The 19,768-nt window shown below is 36.3% G+C and overlaps 1 protein-coding gene across 10 annotated transcripts in view; it reads right to left on the reverse strand.

Annotated features, from left to right (window-relative positions):
* Nucleotides 1-19,768, reverse strand: part of ATRX (ATRX chromatin remodeler) — a 248,863-nt gene that overhangs the window by 128,637 nt on the left and 100,458 nt on the right. For all 10 annotated transcript variants that reach the window (XM_082865330.1, XM_082865334.1, XM_082865333.1 and 7 more), the window contains 3 exons: nt 9,327-9,460; nt 8,697-8,873; nt 3,320-3,413 (listed from right to left, as the gene is read on the reverse strand). In XM_082865330.1, the coding sequence (XP_082721456.1) occupies nt 3,320-3,413; nt 8,697-8,873; nt 9,327-9,460 (405 nt within the window). The remainder of the gene's footprint in view (nt 1-3,319; nt 3,414-8,696; nt 8,874-9,326; nt 9,461-19,768) is intronic.

Here is a 19,768-nt window from a genome sequence, read left to right on the forward strand (position 1 = left end):
AGGCAAACATACAGTGAAGGTAGGAAGTCAACCACACACAAATATGATGTCAAAATCAGCAATCGTGAGAAGAGTACAAATGCAAGATATTGGAAATGCTCTGGAAACTAAGAGACCAGCAACTTAGAACAATCTTGTATATATATGGACTGCTATATCAAAACCTCATGGTAACTGCAAACCAAAAATCTACAATAGATACACACACAAAAAAGAAAAAGCAATCCAAACACAACACTAAAGAGTGTCATCAAATCACAAGAGACACTGATATAAGAAATCAAAAATGACAAAAACAGATGGAAAGATATACCATGTTCCTGGATTGGAAGAATGAATATTGTCAAAATGATTGTACTACCCAAGGCAATCTACAGGTTCAAGTCAATCCCTATCAAATTACCAATGTCATTTTTCACAGAACTAGAACAAAAAATTTTTTAAACTTATATGGAGACACAAAAGACCCTGAATAGCCAAAGCAATCCTGAGAAAGAAAAACAAAGCTGGAGGAATCAGGCTCCCTGACTTCAGACTATACTACAAAGCTAGAGTAATCAAAACAGTATGGTACTGACACACAAACAGAAATATTGATCATTTGAACAGTATAGAAAGCCCAGAAATAAACCCATGCACCTATGGTCAATTAATCTACAACAAAGGAGGCAAAAATATACAATGGAGAAAAGACAATCTCTTCAATAAGTGGTGCTGGGAAAACTGGACAGTTACATGTAAAAGAATGAAATTACAACATTCTATAACACCATACACAAAAATAAACTCAAATGGATTAAAGACCTAAATGTAAGATCAGATACTATAAAACTCTTAGAGAAAAACATAGGCAGAACACTCTTCGACATAACTTGCAGCAACATCTTTTCAGATCCACCTCCTAGAATAACGAAAATAAAACCAAAATAAACAAATGGGATCTAATTAAACCTAAAAGCTTTAGCACAGTGAAGGAAACTACAAACAAAAGGAGAAGATAACCCACAGAATGAGAGAAAATATTTGCAAACAATGCGACTGACAAGGAATTAAAACTCCAAAATATACAAATAGCTCATGCGGCTCAATAAAAATAACAAAAAATCCCAATCAAAAATATGGGCAGAAGATCTAAATAGAAATTTTTCCAAAGAATACATACAGATGTCCAGAAAGCACATGAAAAGATGCTCATCATCACTAATTATTAGAGAAATGCAAATCAAAACTACAATGAGGTACCACCTCACACCATTCAGAATGGCCATCATTAAAAAGTCCACAAATAATAAATGCTGGAGAGGGTGTGCAGAAAAGGGAACCCTCTTACACTGGTGGTGGGAATGTAAATTGGTGCAGCCGCTATGGAAAACAGTATAGAGTGTCCTCAAAAAACTAAAATTAGAGTTACCATATGATCTAGCAATTCCATTCCTGGGCATATACCCAGATAAAACTATAATTCAAAAAGATGCATGTACCCCTATGTTCCTAGCAGCACTATTTACCATAGCCAAGACATGGAAACAACCTAAAATGTCCGTCTACAGATGAATGGATAAAGATGTGGTGGGTGTGTGTGTACATACACACACACACACACACACACACACACACACACACACACATATACACACAATGGAATATCACTCAGTCGTCAAAAAGTGAAACAATGCCATTTGCAGCAACTTGGATGGACCTAGAGATTACCATACTAAGTGAAGTAAGTCAGAAAGAGAAAGACAAATACCATATGATATCCCTTATATGTGGAATCTAGAATAGGACACAAATGAATATATCTATGAAACAGAAACAAACTCACAGACGTAGAGAACAGACTTGTGGCTGCCAAGGGGGAGTGAGGGGGTGAAGGAGGGAAGGACTTGGGAGTTTGTGATTAACAGACACAAACTATTATATATTGGATGGATAAACAACAAGGTCCTACTTGAACTATACTCAAGTTCCACAGGGAACTATATTCAATATCCTGTGATAAACCATAATGGAAAATAATACAAAAAAGAATATAAATATGTATAACTGAATCACTTTGCTATATAGCAGAAATTAACACAACATTGTAAATCAACTATACTTCAATAAAATACTTTTTAAAAAAGGAATAAAGTACTGAAACAAGCTACAGCCCTGGATAAACATTGAAAACATTATGCTAACTGAGAAAATCCATTCATAAAAAAGACACATATTTACGAATCTATTCATATGAAATGTTCAGAATAAGTAAATCCATACACAAATAGATTAGTTTTTGCCAGGGGATGAGAAGCAGGAAGAACGGGAAATGACAGCTAAGGGGTACAGGATTTCTTTCTGGGATGATGGAAATGTTCTGAAATTAGATAGTGGTAGTAGATGCACAACTTTGTGAATATTCTAAAAATCCCTGTATTCTACTCTTTAAAATAGTGAATTTTGTGCTATATGAATTCCATCTCAGTGCTTTAAAATTCTCATTGTATCCTATTGTTATTTTATATTTCCCTGAAGTACAGTATGTTACTATACTCCAGGCACAACCTGGTATTAATCTAAAACAACCTCAAATATTTTAAAATTTACAAGTGCAAACAGCTATGTAGATATACATATATACACTCACACAAACACAAATTGATAAGTTGAAAGAAGTATCATATTATTCTGGAGGAAATAAAAATTTCTTAGAACGGTTATTATTATCTAAAATACTATGCTAAGAAGGAAGCAAAATTTTAAATAACTTGTAATCTAGATCAGTAGCTATGTGTATTGAGAGAACAAACACATCTTAATTACTATAATACTAGTAGTACTACAAACAGCAATAATTAGCATTCATGGAGCACTTACTAATTACCAAATAGGCACTATTATAAGTCCTTTACATGCACCATCTCATTTAATGCCCACAATAATCAATAAGGTAAATAATAATGTAATCCCCCATTTTACAGATGAGGAAACTGAAGCACAGAGTATTCATACAAACAGGAAGTAGTAAAGCCAGGAGTTAGAGTGCAGTAGTTTGTCTACAGAGCCTCTTACCTACCACAACTTCTCACCACAACAACGAAAAATTACAGTTAAGCGTGTTTTTGCACACTGAAAGTCCACCTAATTTAGAACATACAATTCAAGTATATATAGCATGTTTATACATACTATTTTTAAATTAATAATTTTAATAATTAGTTTCAAATCAAAATGTTAAATATTTTACTTTATTAGTAACAGCAAACTTTCTACAAATAATTTGAAGCATGGTTATTCAGATTAATTCCTAAAATTTTAGAAAATACTATATATTTACCGTGTTCTTGGCCGTTGTTCATCTTCAGATTCACTAACTTCTTCACTAACTCCTGATTCCTGAAAATCAGAATCTTCAGAATCTTCACTGCTCACTTGAATAAAAATATATATTAAAAGTTATTAAATACTTCCCAATAGAAATGCAATTTGTCAGTAACTTCACATTAAAACTTAGAGTATTATGAGAATAATATCTGTAGTACATATTATGTCATATAGATTAGACCAGTTAATGACACAAATGGTATTTATAAAAAAATCAAGTAAAAACCAACTATGGTTATAAAATTATGATTCTACATTAAAATGTAAGTATTAATTGTATACGAATTGACAAAATGAGAAATTGCCTGTCAATAAAAGAATTCTGGTTATTTAAAACAAGCAAAGTAGGCTGGCCAAGGTGGAATAATGGCAATTACAGACCCTCTGCCATTTATGACAACTGAAAACTATAGACAGAATACATAAAATAACAACCTAAGAACTGTGAAAAGGAAACAAGAGCAGGCAGACTAGGGACTGAAATCAAAACCTGAATAATGATCCCCATAAAATTGTGGAGGGATGTGAATGTCATGTGTTTTATTTTTTCCTCCGTTCTTTCCTGGTTTTGACAGGAAGGCCGGCTGAATTCCAAAACTATGCAGAGGGTGCTGACAGCAAAACTCTGGGAGGACTGCATTTCTAGCCACAGCACTGGGAAAAGGAGCAGAGCCCTGCATATCACAAGAATATAAGGTGAATTCCCAATTTTATTTTTTCTCTCCAAAATTTTATTTTTCTGTACCAAAACTGCCACTAAGACACAGGCATCTGAAACCCCAGGAGAATACCCATATCCTTCTGGCCAGAGGAAGCCAGGCAGGGAAAATATAAGATGAGCCTGGACTATCTTGTGGTGCCAGAAAGTAAAGCAGTGCTCAAAAAATGATGGGGATATATTCAAAGGACACAGGATCCAACTTGAGAAGCTCCCAATAAGCAAAGCTGGAACAATGTGAGCAACAAAATGAACAACTGGATTATAACTCATAGAATAAAATAAGTATCTATCTATAAGTCCATATTAATATAAGCAATGCAATAAATAAATAAACGGGGAAACAACTCTTCCTAGAAGTAATGAAAGAAACTGAAAATCACCACTTACACATACATCACAGTAAAAACTGCTCAGGCAGTTGGATGCTAAAATTAGTGGGCATAAGTATGGATGAGAAACAGGATATTTGCATTGTCTCAAAGTATCTCCCCACAAGATATTAAATATGAACAGAAAAATAGTTTTTCTTTTTACAGTGGAAAAATCCAGCAGACACCAACTTAAGCAACTTAAATCAGGTTAGCATTACCAGTAATAAGACATATTGTCATCATACACCTTTGGTATGATACACTGAGAAAGATTCAATATCACTTTTGTAGTACTGTTGTCAAAATGCCTAATAACCTAAATCTAACCATGAGAAGACACTAAACAAATACATATAGATGGACAGTCTAGAAAATAATTGATAATAGACTTCAAAAGTGTCAAGGTCATGAAAGAAAAGACAAAGGAACTGTCACAGATTGGAGTAGATTAAGGAGACAAGTGAATGCAATGTGGGATCCTAGAATGGATTCCAAAGTGGTAAAAGAACATCAGTGGGAAAAATAATGATAACCAAATAAAATCTATAGTTTACATCAGAGGTCAGAGGTCTGACGGTAAGTATTTTCAACTTTGTAGGCTATATGGTCTCTGTTGCAACCACTCATCTCTACACAACTTTGCCACTGTAAACACATGAAAGCAGTAACTGAATAAGTATAACAGTGCCCCAATAAACCTTTACTTATAAAAAAAGGCAGAAGGTCAGATTTAGCCTACAGGTGTAGTCTGTCAAACCCTGGTTGAACTAATAGTATTGCATCAATGTTAATTTCCTGGTTTTGATTGTTGTGCTGTAATAAGTGTAAGGTATTAAATTAGGGAAGCTGGGTGAAGGGTATATAGGAACTCCACACTATTTTTCTGACATTTCTATAAATCTAAAATTATGTCAAAATAAAATATTTTTAGAATATCATGAGCTGACCTCAGAATCAAAAGTCTATTCTATCTAAAAAAAACATAGGCAGGCATAAATAATATAAAGACTTGCTATGGGAGAAGAGGGGAATGAGGAATTAGTGTTTAGTGAGTTTCAGCTTGGGATGATGAAAGAATTCTGGAGACAGATAGTGTTAATGGTTGCACAACAATGTGAATATATTAATGCTACTGAATTAATTCAAAAACTTAAAAATGGTTAAAATTTTATGTTATGTATATGTTACCACAATAAAAAAAAACAATAGTAAAAAAGAACTGCTAAGCAACTGGGAATTTGGGAGAACACAGGTGTCCACATGCACACACAAACTTCTCCTGTAATTAAATACAATTTTAAGTCTAGTATTCATTTTTCATCAAACATTTTATTTTAAAAATTTTCAAACCTACCAAAAGTTTTAAAGAATTTTTGAATGTATCCTTTCTCCTAAATTCACTTACTGTTAAGTTTAGCACATTTGCTTTATCTCTCCCTAAACATATACACACCCTTTTTTGCACTGAACTATTTGAAATTAAGTGCTGATATCATGACAGTTAACCCTTAAGCATAAGGACACTGTCCTACATAACTAAATACCACTATAATGCATGAGAAAAATAACATCAATTTTAATATCATATACTATAAAGGCAATTAATAACTACACTTTTGAAATTATCACCAAAATAACTTTTATAACTTTTTAAAAATTTAGGTGAAAATTGAAATCCACATACTACACTTGATTTAATATTATAATTCAGCTATTAGCTTTTGATTTCTCCCCATTACCCAATGTTAAGTTTCCAGACAATACAGGGACACCAGAGTTTGCAAAACTTGGAAAATCATGCAACTCCAAATGTAGTATCAATCACTATGATCATAACCTACATTAGAAAAATTAATATGATGGGATTTTAGTTTACTCCCTTCTACACAAACGAACCAAAAAAAAAAAAACAAAACAGCTGGGTAATAAGTTACCCACAGAAGAAGACAATGGAAACACAGGTCACAGAAAACTTGGGTTTCAATAAAGCATTTCAAATGTATTTGGCCCACTAAAGGACTCTATATTCCTGAGCTAAGCCTCAGAGGCAAAATCAGTATTTCTCCTTTTGTTGAAGATGCACAGGAAATCATGTTGTTATGCTAAATCACTCAGTTCCTTTATAGAATGCTAAATCACTCAGTTCCTTTATAGAATCTGAAAGACTGGCTTGTACTCAGGCTGCAAAGAAATTTATGAGAAAAGCATTCACAAAATGAGGTACTATTATTTATTTGTCTACATGAAAATATCCATGAAATATTAAGTATATGTGTGGGTGGGGGGGGTACCTTCCTCCTCTTTAATGGATAGCTGCTGCTCTTTAGCCCTTTAAATGTTCAGGATTCCAAGATTCTTTCCTTAGCCCTCTATTTGCACAACATTACAGCTCCACTGGGTAATCTCACTATTACACTTATACCAGAACAACCACACTTGACATCAACTATGGCAATATCCTTCAAATGGATTCAAAGCCTTCAGTCTCACAGAATAACAGGCAACTAATCTGAACGTATTACAACCTTGGTTGAAATCTTTCAATGGAAAAAATGAGTGGTTGTGCTGAAGTTGTGATTCTTGAGTGCTGGTAACGAATGTCCTGTGTCTTGAGGTGCCATACATGTTCATCAAGCTATCCACTTATGAAATGCACACTTTTCTGTATATATACCTTAAATAAAAAGTTTTTTAAAAAGTGGTGGCACTCCTCTGTGACTACACTAAAAACAAATTATACACTAAACTGGTAAACTGTATGGTTTGTGAATTATGTCTCAATATAGCTATGATATAAAAATAATTTTTAAAATTAAAAAAAATTTAAACCTTTCAATGGCTCTCCATCCTATAGAGCCTACTATACTTCTCAGACACTTCCAAAAATGCTTTCTTATTCCTAGTGGCAAAGAAGAGTTAATCTGCCCGACAGGAATTGGCTAGTGAAGTCTTCAGAATCTGCCCCAAAGAAGAAAAAACTTTCTTTAAACTTCTTGTTAGCCGAAATTCTCAGGAAAAGTTCACATTTAATTCCTCAATATATGTGATTACTTAATATAAGAATGCTCTCCACCAACTCTCAAGTAAAATGAACACACCAAAGAGATGTACCATGTTTACTCTATAGCCTGATATACCCATGAGTCCACTGCCAAGTACTTCAGTTTGAGAAACACAGGCTTACAAAGGTCTCTAGTATCTGGTCTCTGTCTTATTGGCCCAGCCTAATTTCCTGCTGTTCCTTTCCCTACTCCCTCCTATACTCCAACTATACCACATCAATTGCATCCCCTCCACCATGTGCTAAACAATTTGCAGAGGCTTTTATAATTTTTTCCCTGCTTATATTATACATCTTCACAACACATCTACCTGCTCCCCATTTAGAACTTGATCTGCTGGGTGAAATTCTTCATCTTTGTGAAGTCTTCTCTGGTGATAACCCCTAGCCCCCAAGAAGCTAAAGAAATCCTCTCAGTGCCACACTTTATAATACCTCTGTTATACAAGACAACCCTCATGGTACTATAATTTCGTATAATATTAATGTCAATAATTCTTATTAAACCAATGACTGCCAAATCATATCAGAGATGCTCTTAAAACATATGGATACATAGGTCCCACCACCACCAATTATGCTGTAATTGGCTTGGGGTGCAGCCCTGCCATAGGTATATTTTTAAATCCAAGTTAACTGCATGTATAGTCAGGTTGAAAACCATCACATAAGACAATGATTTCCTTATTCATTTTGTATCCTCGATGTTTACCATGATGCTGGAAACAGGTAAGTAACTCAGTGCAGAAGGTCTCAGACTTTTAATGTAATAAAAATTTAATCTGGCTAAAGTTTTATATATAAACTTGCATAAATCTATCCAAATTAATTGTATGTTCTATCTTTCCTCATTATTTCTTCCTGCACTTACAGGCAGTCTTAAATTTTCTACATAACTTTAATGCATATTTTATTTATTGTCATATTTCTTTGTCTTTTTAATCTAAATGTATATGACTACTAAAGGTCAAAAATAGTCTTTGTGTCATCTCTCAAGTTTCTGGGTTATCTTCCCACTCTAAATTCTTTATTTCACTCTCAGAATAGTTGTTGTCAGTGTGCTGATACTCACCTAATATAGGTGGTCAACTGTTGGAGCCAATATACTTAAATTTCACAACTATACTTAGTTTATAAAACCAGTATGTTCCTTGCTATCAGAATTAAAATGTCTTACCCTTCCTTCTATTTCTGCCTTTGGCTTCTTTGTGCTCTTTAGGCTTCGTCTTTTTTTCTTCTCCAGATTCTCCATCACTCACAGTCAGCTTGTGCCTCAAAAGCCTATGTCTGTATCTCGGCTTCTTAGATTCTTCAGAATCTGAATCTGATTCAGAATTGACTTGATTTTTTGCTTCTAAATGGAGAAAACAAATCAGTAAAACCTTCAGCCTTTTTTCCTTTAAAATGTTGTAAAACTACATATTTTGTTTGTTGACAATTATCATGATTTATGGAACTGATCAGAGCTGTGTACTTATCTGGGTTGCATTGGTGATAACAGGCTATCTCATACATCAAACTTAATCTATTACTATTATTAAATATTGATTAAATATCACCAGTATACATTTATAGATTTTTTTAAAAGGTAAAAAATATCTTCCTTTAAAATCATCTGTTTATTGGCAGTAACTGACAAAACTTGCACAATTATTACCAGATATTCAAACGGAGTAAAGGTAGTAAAGTTTCAACATTTTAATAAACTTCAAATGCATGTGTTAAGAGATTTCATGGTCAGACAGTCTTCAATGCCTGAATTGGTCAAATAATTATGACATCCTATACTTCTCTTTGGGGAGCTCACCCTCATCTCCAGGGTTTTCTTCATTGTGTTTTCCACTTCTTTTTTTCCCTTCTTCTGATTCATCATCTGAAGATCCATCCTCATCAGAGGAAAGATTGGCTTTAATTTCTTCTAAAAGCATCTTCTTGGCAATTCTTGAGTAAAAAGACAATAAAAACTATATATTTGGTGGTGAAGTGTACAAATTAAAAACAAAAAGAATTATGTGTATCAAAATAGAAATAAATGTGTCAATAGATATTTTATTATAAAGAAAAGGCTATCAAAACCATATTTTAACCTAAACTACCAACCAAAAGTTTTGAAAATGCTCTTAGCACTGATTTTCTCCCAGTTCTATACAATTCTGCAATATAGTGAAAAATCTCAGGGACATTTCTACTAACTATTTTGACCAATTCCAACTTCATGCTGGATAACTTTCCAATCCGACACTTGCTCTGCTGCCACCATCCAACAACTACAATATCAAGACAGGCCCACAAAGGTAAATCAATTCATTCAGACAAATGGCATTCCAACACTGAACTCCACATGAGAGGATTTATTCAACAGCAAAACATTTTCTTATAAAATCAGTGTGTAATAAACCACTTTATTGTGAAACAGTACCTCAAACTAGTGGATAATATTTTGGCCCTTAAATTTCAATTTGCTTCATAAATTCTTCTAACCAAATGAAAGAATACAACACATAAGTAGTGAAGCAATCAAAAATCCCTAATAATATTCAAACTAGGGCAGAGAAGGGGCAAGAGTGCTATTAACCACATACATAGTTAAAAGAACAAAAACTACCATAAATGAGTTTCCACTTTCCAAAGAAGTAGATAGTGCATTAGCCTCAAACATATCAAAATTTTTCAAGATGCTCCTCAAAGACCAATTTGCTAATGAAAAAATCAACTGCTAAAAGCATGAGAAAATAATTCTTTAATACCATCTTATGTTAAAATAAAATATATTCCTAAAAAATCTCCATATTTGCACTAAAGGAAGATATCTGAAAGTGTACGATAAAAGCAGTTTTTGTGCAAGACGAAGTGTTTTGCAACTTTTGATATAAATTCATAAATCACAGTTAACAAAGGAATACCTTACAGAAAGGCTCAAAAGTTGACATGATTCTTGGTTTTCCATGGACTAACTTCTATGTGGATAAACATCTACTCTGCAATCAAGAATAACTCTAGCTCAGTCAAAAACTTGCAACTGGAATTATGAAACTTTTGTTATTTTTGGATTTGAAACTCCTCTTTTTATTTCTTAACAAGCACTCACATTTAAATCAAGAATACATTCAATGGTAGGAGATGCATGTTAATGCCTTAACTTTATTTGATACATTGTTCATTGCTATTTATACTCAAAGATATATAGCAAAGGCACCTAAACAGACTGAAGCAAACAAAATAGCTAATCACTTCCATAAATGCTTGTTATATGCCCTTTGGTACTTCCCCCCTAACCAGATAGATAAGGAATATTTACACAACGTGGAGAGTTACCAATTGCAAGAGGAAACCACAGATGAGTTAGCTTTTCTGAGGGTTTCCAACTTGATTTGCTAAAATTAGATCACTCCAATTTAAATCCTACTGGAGTTGGGGACTTCCCTGGTGTTCCAGTGGTTGGGACTTCGCCTTCCAATGCAGGGGGTGCGGGTTCAATCCCTGGTCAGGGAGCTAAGATCCCACATGCCTCACGGCCAAAAAAACCAAACATAAAACAGAAGCAATAATGTAACAAATTCAATAAAAGACTTTAATAATGGTCCACATCAAAAATTTTAAAAATTAAAAAAAAAACCCTACTCGAGTTGAGCAATTAAGTCTTCATTGCTCTTAAACTTCTACATCAGTGGTTTGCTGACTTCGGTTGCACACGGTAAACATTTTAAAAATGGGGACTAATATAGGGTTGCCAACTTTTCATTTCGTCAAGAAAAAAATTTAAACCCAAATATCATTTATTTTTATCATTTTATAAAATAAACAAACACACCCTCCACAAATTAGGAAACAGTTTCAAAATAAACAGTGGTTCTTTAAATTTATTAAAAGCATCTTTCTGGAAAAACTCTAAAATCATATTTAATACACACCACATTATCATTTCCCATGAACAAGGAAGAACTTTCTCAAGCCAGTTTGAGTAAAAACACTGTTTTGGAATGAATAAATGTGTGTGCGTGCTCGAGTGTGCATATAATATGAAGCACTGGATAATAGGTTACAAATAGGAAAACATAGTTTACTTGCAGTTACAAGATCTTATATACCCATTTGGGTGGTACAATAATAGCCAACAAAAATACAATTATTAATTTAGTTACTCTAAAGTTTAGTTCAATCACCTGATTTCAGTTTGTATTTACAAGTTCAAAAAATGTCTTAAATTCTGTATAATCTGTAAAGACTTGGTTGTTAACTTTAACAAACCACATAATATTTCTTCTTTCAAACTCTAGACTCCTAATATGTCTACTAAATGGAAAGTCAAAATATGTAAACCTACAAATACTAAAGTTCTAGACTGTCATGAAGAACTATGAAATATATAAAACAATAAGATTCTATACCAACTTAAAATAATCACGTAAGTCATGGAAAATAAAATGAGATCCACATAATGAAGAATTAATTGATTTAGCAACAACCTTCAGTAAGACCATAATATATAGAACAATCACAGATACTTTAGAAGCAAAAAAAAATTTACAAACTTCAGAGAATGCCCATTTTTCTCCAAACTGACAGTTATACAGAGTGATAGAGACTCCCTAAGCTTTACCTCACTAAGATGTTTTAAATTTCCCCTCTAACACCTTTTGAGCAAAGGAAAGCCTAATGTACAGCCATATACATTAAGGCCTAAAAAGAATAATAAAGTTAAATTATTTTGCATAAATTATGGCTGATGGCTCATGTCCAATATGTCAAAGACCTACTGTATCACACACCTAGCCTATCGCATAGCCGACACCTCAAAGTTAGAACTTAATTTGAAGGACCTAAGTAAGGGCTGAGGCTGACCTTCAACCTGAGTATTCAGCAAACATGTTGAGGTGAGATGTGTCCCATCTACAGAGCCTGCTGTGAGATGCTTTAAGGGAAACTCCACTACCTTAACTCTTGAGTCACAGGCCACAGAGACTTCAAGGACATCATCACTTGAGAACCAGCTGAGGCTGGCAAAGCATCATTTTGGAGGCCTCGGCTGGACCCGTGCTGGTATGCATGTGATGGATGTATAGTCATGATCCCTAGTTGATTCTGTTTCTGAGAAAATCATCCAAGCAACAAGGTACTGCCCCTGGAATCTCAAAGCTCAACATTACATCTTGGGGCAGGTGTAGCATCCAAAGCAGTCACGACTCTATCAGAAGCATTAGAGGCACAGGCTGTGCCACTCTTGTGGCAGAAAACCTGGGCAGAGCTGGAAGTAATGGAGCCAGTCCTCCATTTTCCTGAAAGGGAGGGAAGGGAGAGGGGAAGAAAGCAAAACAATATGGGAGGGAGGGTAAAAACCCACAAACAAACAATGATCGGAACTGGTGCATGAAAGAATAAATAAAAGAATTGCAAAACTCGAACAAGCTAAGTCTTCTAAATCACATAATGAATACCAAGATACGATAATGCCTTATTACACCTTCCACCTTTGTCTACTAAAATAAAGCAAAACTAAAATAAGGAATGAGCCCAACAATGCAAAGACAAACAAGCAATCAGAGAGAGAGAGAGAGAGAGAGAGAGAGAGAGAGCGCGCGCGCGAGTGAGCGAGCGAGCCAAGAAAGCCTTTAGTAATTCTGATCCTATCTAGAAAGGAAATCAGTAATGCCTCTTGTTTAAGCACTCAAACAGGAAAAGAAAGTAAACTGCCTCTTGCTGGTAGGTAAATCAAGAATTCAAAACACTGAGTTTCTAAGAAAGGAGTGATCAAGAGAAAGATCTCTTGCACCAGGGAATTGTAGAGAAACAGCCATTACAAAAGCAACACAAAATGTTAGAGCTAGAAGAAGGGACCTTAGAGTCCAACTCTGTCATTTTACAGATGAGGAAACAGGCTTAAAGAGGGGAAATGACTTGGCCAAAGAAACAAAGCTAGTTAGTGTCAAAGCCAGGAGTAGTACCTAAGATCCTGAACCCCAATCTGCTACTAATTTTACTATGCCAGTGCTATATTCTCTACTAATTCACTACTACTGTGCTAATGAGTGCTTGGGGCAATAGACTAAGGTCACATTCTTAAAGTTATCTGTATTTCACTGATTTAGAAATGAAAGAATTCAAGTTTTGATTAAAAAAATTTTTTTGAAAGAGTTCTAAACATCTTTCGGCCAGTATGCACCATCTCTAAAATGTACTGACAGGTCATCTTAAATATATCCTACAATCTACTGCTTTATCTTTTAAGAGGTTCTGAAAACAGGCTTGAAGAAAATTGCTAAATGAAAAATACATTTTTAGAAGGCCAAAATACTGTGCACCCATACACACAGGTGACAAAATTTTAAATTTCTTTTTACATTCTGTGCACAATATCACAATAGTTAAAACAGAGAATTCTGAATAAGATTATAAGTTTCGAGATAAAAAAAAACTGTGTAAGTAAATGTAGTACTAAAACATCATACCATATATAAAAGGTTGATATGTAAAACAATTCAAATGACTACAGTCCAAAAATCGTTGAATATTTTTTGTGAGGAACACACGTTCTTCTAGTAGGGAGGGAGGCTTTGTTTTAACAAATGCTACATACTTCAGGTTGAGAATTAAAACATTTCGGGGACTTCCCTGGTGGTCCAGTGGTTATGACTCTGCACTCCCAATGCAGGGGGCACGGGTTCAATCCCTGGTCAGGGAACTAAGATCCCACATGCCGCACAGCACAGCAAAAAAAAAAAAAAAAAAAAAAAAATCAATCACAGAATTACAATGGAATTCCTCATCTTCAAAATCTGTATTAGTGATTTTTTAACTCCTTGGTTCAAAATCATTATCTTTTTTTTTTTTTTGACGGCGCCACTCAGCTTGCGGGATCAAACCTGGGCCTCCTGCAGTGGAAGCATGAACTCCTAACCACTGGACCGCCAGGGATTTCCCCAAATTAGTACCTTGATATAAACCGTTCTATGAAAAACTATAACCAAGGCATAATGATCTGCACCTAAAGACAGTGCTATTCATGAAACAATGATGACGTCACTAAATAACCAAAAAGCTGAACAACAGTATGAAACTATTTTTTAAGTCACATGTTCTACAATGTTTGCAGTTAATGAAAAACATCACTGTTTTCGTAAAATTAATATCAAATAACTTTTAAAAAAAGTCTTAGGAGTACAAAAATAAAAGCTGTATGAAATCAAGAACCCACAGTTTATTAACAATTTATACATGGGCTCAAATTACAAAATGTGTATTCCCTGATTTTTATGTAAAAATCTAAGTCAGCTTTAGAGGAAATTTTAACAAGAAAAAATTTATTAACATTGATATAAATTTAGAAAATTTGATCATACTAAAGATCATACTAAATAGTTCAATATTTTTATAACTGAAAAGTAAAAACAAAGACTTATGTGTCTCAATTTTATTTTTAAAATTCAAAGTAAAAGGGCTTCCCTGGTGGCGCAGTGGTTGAGAGTACGCCTGCTGATGCAGGGGACACGGGTTCGTGCCCCGGTCCAGGCAGATCCCACATGCTGTGGAGCGGCTGGGCCGGTGAGCCATGGCCGCTGAGCCTGCGTGTCCAGAGCCTGTGCTCCACAACGGAAGAGGCCACAACAGTGAGAGGCCCGCGTACCGCAAAAAAAAAAAAAAAAAAAAAAAAATCAAACTAAAAGACAAAGACAATACATTCAGAAAAATGAACCTTTTTTGCTAACACTAGAAAAATCCAAACTCTCCTTTTGGGCGGGGGTGCTTTTTCTCATCTAAAAGTCCCATTACAGTATCACCAAAGAATAGAGAATAGGAACAGAAGGCTGAACATAATATTTACATCTTAAGCAGAGAGATCACCACTAATGACCATATTTCTTTCATTGCTGGGAATTCTAGCATAAAAGAGAGAGCTGGTGGCAACCGTAACCAGTTTAGATATCTAAAAATAGATCCTATCCAGTGTCTAGACACCTGTATTATACTTGAGTTACAATACTTACCTGCACTATAAAGACAAAATAAATTGAACAAGAATTACCTTAAAATTGCCAGACATTTAAAACCCTTACTCAAACATGAAACAAGTAAAATACTCATTTAAAAAGCTACCTTTGTTTTTCAAACCCAATAAAGGAGAACTAAAGCAATTTTGCTAACCAAATAGGACCATCATGAAAGAAAATTCACAGAAAAAAATTATTCCAGATTCAGCAAATTTGTATAAACAGATAAAGTCATGTATAGAAGATGAACATTTGGAAAAGTGTTTAAAATAGAAACCAAAGTCATATATCAAAGGAACGTGAGATATACTCATGCCATTAATCTTTGCTGAAATCAGGTAAACAATCATCAAATATCTTTATTAGCATAAACAATATCCAGGAATCATTAATCACTTCCAAAAATATGCTGGATTAACAGCACAGAGCCTGCATCAAAAAAATACCTATTACTTCCGGGAAGGTGGCGGAAGACTAAGACACGGAGATCATCTTCCTCCCCACAGATACACCAGAAATACATCTACACGTGGAACAACTCCTACAGAACACCTACTGAACGCTGGCAGAAGACCTCAGACCTCCCAAAAGGCAACAAAGCCCCCACGTACCTGGGTAGGGAAAAAGAAAAAAGAATAAACAGAGACAAAAAGATAGGGAAGGGACCTGCACCAGTGGGAAGGAGCTGTGAAGGAGGAAAGGTTTCCACACACTAGGAAGCCCCTTCGTGGGCGGAGACTGTGGGTGGCGGAAGGGGAAGCTTCCGAGCCAAGGGGGAGGCACAGCAACAGGGTTACGGGGGGCAAAGCGGAGAGATTCCTGCACAGAGGATTGGTGTGGAACGGCACTCACCAGCCCGACAGGCTTCTCTGCTCACACGACGGGGCGGGCGGGGCCGCGAGCTGAGGCTCGGGCTTCGGTCGGAGCGCAGGGAGAGGACTGGGGTTGGCGGCTTGAACATAGCCTGAAGGGGTTAGTGCACCACGGCTGGCCGGGAGGGAGTCCTGGGAAAAGTCTGGACCTGCCAAACAGGCAAGAGACTTTTTCTTCCCTCTGTGTTTCCTGGTGCGTGAGGAGAAGGGATTAAGAACACTGCTTAAAGGAGCTCCAGAGACGGGCGCGAGCCGCGGCTAAAACCGCGGACCCCAGACACGGGCATAAGACGCTAAGGCTGCTGCGGCCGCCACCAAGAAGCCTGGGTGCAAGCACAGGTCACTATCCACACCCCTCTTCCGGAGAGCCTGTGCAGCCCGTCACTGCCAGGTTCCCGGGATCCAGGGACAATTTACCCGCGAGAACGCAAGGCGAGCCTCAGGCTGGTGCAAGGTCACGCCAGCCTCTGCTGCCGCAGGCCCGTCCCGCACTCCATGCCCTTCCCTCCCCCCAGCCCGAGTGAGCCAGAATCCCCGAATCAGCGGCTCCTTTAACCCCGTCCTGTCTGAGCGAACAACAGACGACTTCCAGTGACCTACACGCAGAGGCAGGGCCAAATCCAAAGCTGAGCCCCTGTGAGCTGTGAGAACAAAGAAGAGAAAGGGAAATCTCTCCCAGCAGCCTCAGAAGCAGTGGATTAAAGCTCCACAATCAACTTGATGTACCCTGCATCTGTGGAATATATGAATGTCAGACAACGAATCATCCCAAATTGAGGAGGTGGACTTTGAGAGCAAGATTTATGATTTTTTCCCGTTTTCCTCTTTTAGTGAGTGTGTATGTGTATGCTTCTGTGTGAGATTTTGTTATGTATAGCTTTGCTTCCACCATTTGTCGTAGGGTTCTATCCATCCGTTTTTGTTTTTTTTTCTTAATAATTAATTTTAATAACTTTATTTTATTTTACTTTATCTTCTCTCTTTCGTTCTTTCTTTTTTCTTTCTATCCTTCCTTCCCTCCTTTAGACAGTGAATCATCCCAAATTGAGGAGGTGGACTTCGAGAGCAAGATTTATGATTTTTTCCCCTTTTCCTCTTTTGGTAAATGTGTATGTCTATGCTTCTGTATGAGATTTTATCTCTATAGCTTTGCTTCCACCATTTGTCCTAAAGTTCTATCCGTCCGTTTTTGTTTTTTTAAAATTTATTTCTTAATAATTATTTTTAATTTAATAACTTTACTATATTTTAGTTTATTATATTTTACTTTATCTTCTTTCTTTTTTCCTTCCTTCCCTCCTTCCTTCCTTCCTCCCACCGTCCCGCTCCCTCCCTCCTTTCCTTCTCTCCTTCTTTTCTTTCTTTCTTCCTTCCTTCCTATCTTCCTTCCTTCCTTTCTTTCTTCCTAGTTCTACTAATTCTTTCTCTCTACTTTTTCTCCCTTTTATTCTGAGCCGTGTGGATGAAAGGCTCTTGGTGCCACAGCCAGGAGTCAGTGCTGTGCCTCTGAGGTGAGACAGCCAACTTCAGGACACTGGTCCACAAGAGACCTACCAGCTCCACATAATATCGAATGGTGAAAATCTCCCAGAGATCTCCATCTTAACACCAGCACCCAGCTTCACTCAACGACCAGCAAGCGACAGTGCTGGACACCCTATGCCAAACACCTAGCAAAACAGGAACACAACCCCACCCATTAGCAGACAGGCTGCCTAAAATCATAATAAGTCCTCAGACACCCCAAAACACACCAACAGACGTGGACCTGCCCACCAGAGAGACAAGATCCAGCCTCATCCACCAGAACACAGGCACTAGTCCCCTCCACCAGGAAGCATACACTACCCACTGAACCAAACTTAGCCACTGGGGACAGAAACCAAAAATAAGGGGAACTACCAACTTGCAGCGTGCAAAAAGGAGACGTCCAAACACAGTAAGATAAGCAAAATGAGAAGACATAAAAACACACTGCAGTTGAAGGAGAAAGATAAAAACCAACCAGACCTAACATATGAAGAGGAAATAGGCAGTCTACCTGAAAAAGAATTCAGCATAATGATAGTAAAGATGATCCAAAATCTTGGAAATAGAATGGACAAAAGGGAAGAAACATTTCACAAGGACCTAGAAGAACTAAAGATGAAACAAAACACAATGAACACCACAATAAATGAAATTAAAAATACTCTAGATGGGATCAATAGCAGAATAACTGAGGCAGAAGAACGGATAAGTGACCTGGAAGATAAAATAGTGGAAATAACTACTGCAGAGCAGAATAAAGAAAAAAGAATGAAAAGAACTGAGGACAGTCTCAGAGACCTCTGGGACAACATTAAATGCACCAACATTCGAATTATAGGGGTTCCAGAAGAAGAAGAGAAAAAGAAAGGGACTGAGGGAATATTTGAAGAGACTGTAGTTGAACACTTCCCAAATATGGGAAAGGAAATAGTTAATCAAGTCCAGGGAGCACAGAGAGTCCCATGCAGGATAAATCCAAGGAGAAATATGCCAAGACTCATATTAATCAAATTGTCAAAAATTAAATACAAAGAAAACATATTAAAAGCAGCAAGGGAAAAACAACAAATAACACACAAGGGAATCCCCATAAGGTTAACAGCTGATCTCTCAGCACAAACTCTGCAAGCCAGAAGGGAGTGGCAGGACATATTTAAAGTGATGAAGGAGAAAAACCTGCAACCAAGATTACTCAAGCCAGCAAGGATCTCATTCAGATTTGATCGACAAATTAAAACCTTTACAGACAAGCAAAAGCTGAGAGAGTTCAGCACCACCAAACCAGCTTAACAACAAATGCTAAGGGAACTTCTCTAGGCAAGAAACACAAGAGAAGGAAAAGACCTACAATAACGAACCCAAAACAATTAAGAAAATGGGAATAGGAACATGCATATTGATAATTACCTTAAATGTAAATGGACTAAATGCTCCCACCAAAAGACACAGGCTGGCTGAATGGATACAAAAATAAGACCCATATATATGCTATCTAAAAGAGACCCACTTCAGACCTACAGACACATACAGACTGAAAGCAAGGGGATGGAAAAACATATTCCATGCAAATGGAAACCAACAGAAAGCTGGAGTAGCAATTCTCATATCAGACAAAATAGACTTTAAAATAAGGACTATTAGAAGAGACAAAGAAGGACACTACATAATGATCAAGGGATTGATCCAAGAAAAAGATATAACAATTGTAAATATTTATGCACCCAACATAGGAGCACCTCAATACATAAGGCAAATACTAAAAGTCATAAAAGGGAAAATCGACAGTAACACATTCAGAGTAGTGGACTTTAACACCCCACTTTCACCAATGGACAGATCATAGAAAAAGAAAATAAATAAGG

The sequence above is a fragment of the Leucopleurus acutus genome, assembly GCF_964270905.1.
Source record: "Leucopleurus acutus genome assembly, chromosome: X".
Taxonomy (NCBI): Eukaryota; Metazoa; Chordata; class Mammalia; order Artiodactyla; family Delphinidae; genus Leucopleurus; species Leucopleurus acutus.